General features: G+C 41.7%; 1 protein-coding gene across 1 annotated transcript in view; it reads left to right on the top strand.

The window, feature by feature from the left end:
• Window positions 1-4239, top strand: part of LOC118415626 (unconventional myosin-Ig-like) — a 9511-nt gene extending 5272 nt beyond the window's left edge. The window contains exons 2-3 of the mRNA XM_035820375.1: window positions 3093-3301; window positions 4232-4239. Of these exons, the coding sequence (XP_035676268.1) occupies window positions 3093-3301; window positions 4232-4239 (217 nt within the window). The remainder of the gene's footprint in view (window positions 1-3092; window positions 3302-4231) is intronic.
• The last annotated feature ends 75 nt before the right edge of the window (window positions 4240-4314 follow it).

The raw sequence follows: 4314 nt of genomic DNA on the forward strand, positions 1-4314 counted from the left end.
TTTCAATTTCTAACCGATGTGCAGCAATTCTGAGTTTTGTTGTATTGGCTACGAAAGATTTGTTTTGGACCGAAAGCAAGTATTTCTCAATATGAAATTCAGATTTTATTTTTGAATATGTTTCGAGTTTACTGAAACTTTTGATTTTTTGTCGCCAGCTGGATAGAAACTCGTCTTTAAGGCGCTCCTTGAACATGTTTCCAAAGTAGTTGGCGCTTACGTTGGGGTTCAGCCAAATCTTTTGGAACCCGTGTCTACAGAATGACCAACGTTACAAAATGGCCATGACAAAACATTTTTGAATGTTGAACATTTTCAATAATTTGAAGTTTGTCGTGTGTTCGCCGCTTTGTCTCAGTCTATGCTACGGCCGCGTGGCGCGTTGGTACACCCGATCCCTCGATCTCGGAAGTTAAGCAACGCGCGGTCCGGACAGTGCTTGGATAGGGGACCAACCAAGGACGTCCGGATGCTGTAGCCTCACAAATGAAAGCTTTCCACGAAATCGTCTTCCAGGAGGGACGTAAAACGGGGGTCCCGTGCTCGAGGAGGTGCCTCGACCACGTTAAACAGCCTCATTACCCACACTTTGGGTACCTACTGCTGCAAAATACACCCGATATTATGTTGTTGAGCAAGCTGGGGAATTATTACACTCTATGGAGGGGCAGTTACTGTAATTCTTGGTTTGCTAATGATTTACTCATTATTTTATCGACTTCGCAGTCACTATTCAACCCCTAAAATTTGAACATCACAGTTATTTGATTAATGTACTGATAACCTTGCTCCCATGCACTGCTAAAATTAAATAACATGACTCACCCCCCCTTAAAAAAAACTAAAACAATTACCCACAGGTTTTTAAAAAAATGGATTCACAGTATTAAAATCTAAAGGGCCATTTGGAAAATATATATAGGTTGCTAGAAAAAGGCCATTGCTACTGAGAACTTGGGCCAGTACAACACTGGTAAGCCAGCCAGTTTAGAATGGTTACAAGGCTAGTCTGGCCTGTGTAGAATGGTTACCAGGCTAAATTGTCTGTTATCTGTGTCTGTTACAAAGTAATGCAGGAACTATCTACAAAACAAACATCGCCACAATCAGCAAACACTTCTAACAGATATCCTTTATTTTATCAGGGCTGAACCAGGTACGTCGTGTTAAGGGTGGACTTTGCACCTGTACAGTCACAGTTAGATCAATATACTGGTGTTTTACTTCCTCTACGCAGAATTCATTGCTTAAGTGTCGGAAAAATTCCTTCAGGTTTTCTTCATTTTAAGGCTGAATAAAGGAAATGCACAACTTCCTTGAATGAAAGATGTCCAAAATCACATCCAGTTGCTCACTAAAAAAAGTGCTGACTGCTTTTTGGTGTTCCTTGAAAGAGTTAGCTGTTACTAACCTTAGAACAATAACATTTCCACCAGTTGCCATGTTTATGATTCAAAAAGCTTGACATGTATTTAAGGCTAGGTATAATAGATCTTGTACTTCTAAAGCAATATATATAATATATATCATCAATCAATCAAATGGTTTATTCAGAATAAAAAACAAGACACTGGCAACCAGAGGTTGAATTATGGCCTTGCTGTACAGCACCTCTGTGCTACAAATACAATAAAGTCATTAAAAAAAACGTTACATATATACAATAGATAATATACAGTCGCATTGTTAACATTAATTTCCATTCTTTTTGTTCAGCAGGTATGTCATATATGGGATTGCACTTTTTTTGTAGCGTTCAGTTCTGGGTTTGACAGTGTATCATGTAAGTGAAAGGCCACTGAAGCAGAGGATTCGTACTGGACCAAAAATGGCCTTTTCAGGTTCTGACTACCCGTTCACCCCAGTGGCTCTACTGTCCAAGCAGAAGTTATAGTCTCAAGCTGGTCTCTGACATTTTTTGGCACATCTGCCAAGGTTTCATTCATATTCAAGTTTGGTTTCTGTCACCAAGACAAGTTTGGCTTGGGGACAAACAGAAAACTGGACAAAACATAAAGCCCCACAAAAATGCCTTTAAACATTCTGCTTGGAGGGAGAGTGACAGTACTGCCACAGTATTATGTCCAGCTTGTAGTAAATCATATCCCACCCTGAGAAGAGTCTGGTAGGCACTTATAAAAGACTTGCCTCACCTGGAGTTGGCAGTACCCAGGTGTAACTCCTTCAAGGCTCCTTGGTCCCCCTTCCCTCCCACTTTACACCTCAGGTGCTAATTATAACAAAGAACCTGCCCGAGGCCACAGTCCCTTCTCTGTGTTCTGAACCAAGGGTCACAGCATTTCTTCTTTTACACATCATAAACACAGTTACACAGTTATCATAAACTATAACTCAGTCATACATTAATAAACAATTTTGTTGGGGAGGTGCCGAGGTGGTGGTTTCTGTGAACCCGTACCAAACTATGGATATCTACGGTTATCATAAACTAGAACTCAATCATACCTTAATAAATAATGTTGTTTTCAGGTTCCAGAAGGGAAAGATCTACACATATGTGGGGGAGGTGGTGGTTTCTGTGAACTTGTACCAAACTATGGATATCTACGGTTATCATAAACTATTACTCAATCATAAACTATAACTCAATCATAAACTACTACATCTAAGTTAGAAAGATAATAAAAATGTCTGTCATGGTACTTGTTTAAGAATTTGATAGCTTGTAACTAAGTTTTATTATTAGGTTATTACTTAAATTTAAGTGGTGCACCCAAAATTTTTTTGGTACACCCAATTTTTTAAGCTGGGTGCACCAGTGCACCTAATCCTAAAAATGAATTTTGAGCCCTGGTATTTCAGGTTCCAGAAGGGAAAGATCTACACGTATGTTGGGGAGCTGGTGGTTTCTGTTAACCCGTACCGAACTATGGATATCTACGGTTATCATAAACTATATCTCAATCATACATTGATAAATAATTTTGTGTTTTAGGTTCCAGAAAGGAAAGATCTACACGTATGTGGGGGAGGTGGTGGTTTCTGTCAACCCGTACCGGGCCATGGACATTTACGGTTATCATAATTGATTATAACTCAATCATACATTAATGATATATTTTGTATTCCAGGTTCCAGAAGGGAAAGATCTACACGTATGTGGGAGAGGTGGTGGTTTCTGTTAACCCGTACCGAACCATGGACATCTACGGGCCTGACGCGGTGAAGCGTTACCAGGGACGGGAGTTCTACGAGTGCCCGCCACATCTGTTTGCTGTCGGCGACGCGGCGTACAAGAGCATGAAGAGGCAGTCCAGGGATACGTGCATCGTCATATCAGGTTTGTTTGTTTGTTTGTTTGTTTGTTTGTAACCGCATACAAGAGCATGAAGAGACAGTCCAGGTATACGTGCATCGTCATATCAGGTTCGTTTGTTTGTTTGTTTGTTTGTTTGTTTGTTTCTAAGCAGAAGACCAACTTGAGGCACAACACACCAGTTTATGTACACAAGGCACAAGCTGCACAGGACTGGACTGTAAGGTTCCTCTTACACCATCAGGTTTAATACTAACAAGCTCAAAAGTTCAAACCAATCTGTTACTACTGCAAGGAAACTTTAAACTTAGATACTTAAAGTACAGATACAGGGGGTTTCACTCACTCACTCGCCCCCTCCCATACTCATTCACTCAATCGTTCATTTACTCTCATGCACTTAAGGGCCTCAGGGGCCGCGTAGCACAGTGGTATTGTATTCGGCCCGTGACCGAGAGGTCGCCGGTTCGAATCCGTCTGAGGTGTTGCCGGTCTTGTGCCCTTGGGAAAGGCACTTTACACGACTTTCCTCACTTTACTCAAGTGAAAAATGAGTCGTCCCTCGGATAGGACGTTAAATGGAGGTCCCGTGTTTGGGGAGAGCCACATCCCGGGCACGTAAAAGAACCCGCCACATGTGCGATGTGGCGGATCAAACCATTCCGGCCAAAATGGGGTAGGGAATTTCCCGAGCAGCCTCGTAACCCCTGCTTCGCCTATTGAGTCAGTGAAGTCAAGCTTGCTTAAGCTTGATGTTTCTGACTTAGGGAGAAGAGATGCTGCTACAGTTATTGCTATGGGCCGCTCTTCATCACCATGATGGTAACATCAGGCCCTACGAACCTGATTTATAAAAGAAAAAAAAACTTACACGCACTCAATCATCTGCTGAATCACACACTCTCTCTTAGATCTGTTTCACAGAATGACAATGCATTCTTGTGCTTTGGCCAGGGTTGTAGCCAGCACCCGTCCTTCAGTCCTTTGAAGGAATTTTGCAGCTGGGGACTGAAAAAAAAATTGATCATTCCGTCCTT

This window comes from Branchiostoma floridae, chromosome 1 (assembly GCF_000003815.2).
Source record: "Branchiostoma floridae strain S238N-H82 chromosome 1, Bfl_VNyyK, whole genome shotgun sequence".
Lineage (NCBI taxonomy): Eukaryota > Metazoa > Chordata > Leptocardii > Amphioxiformes > Branchiostomatidae > Branchiostoma > Branchiostoma floridae.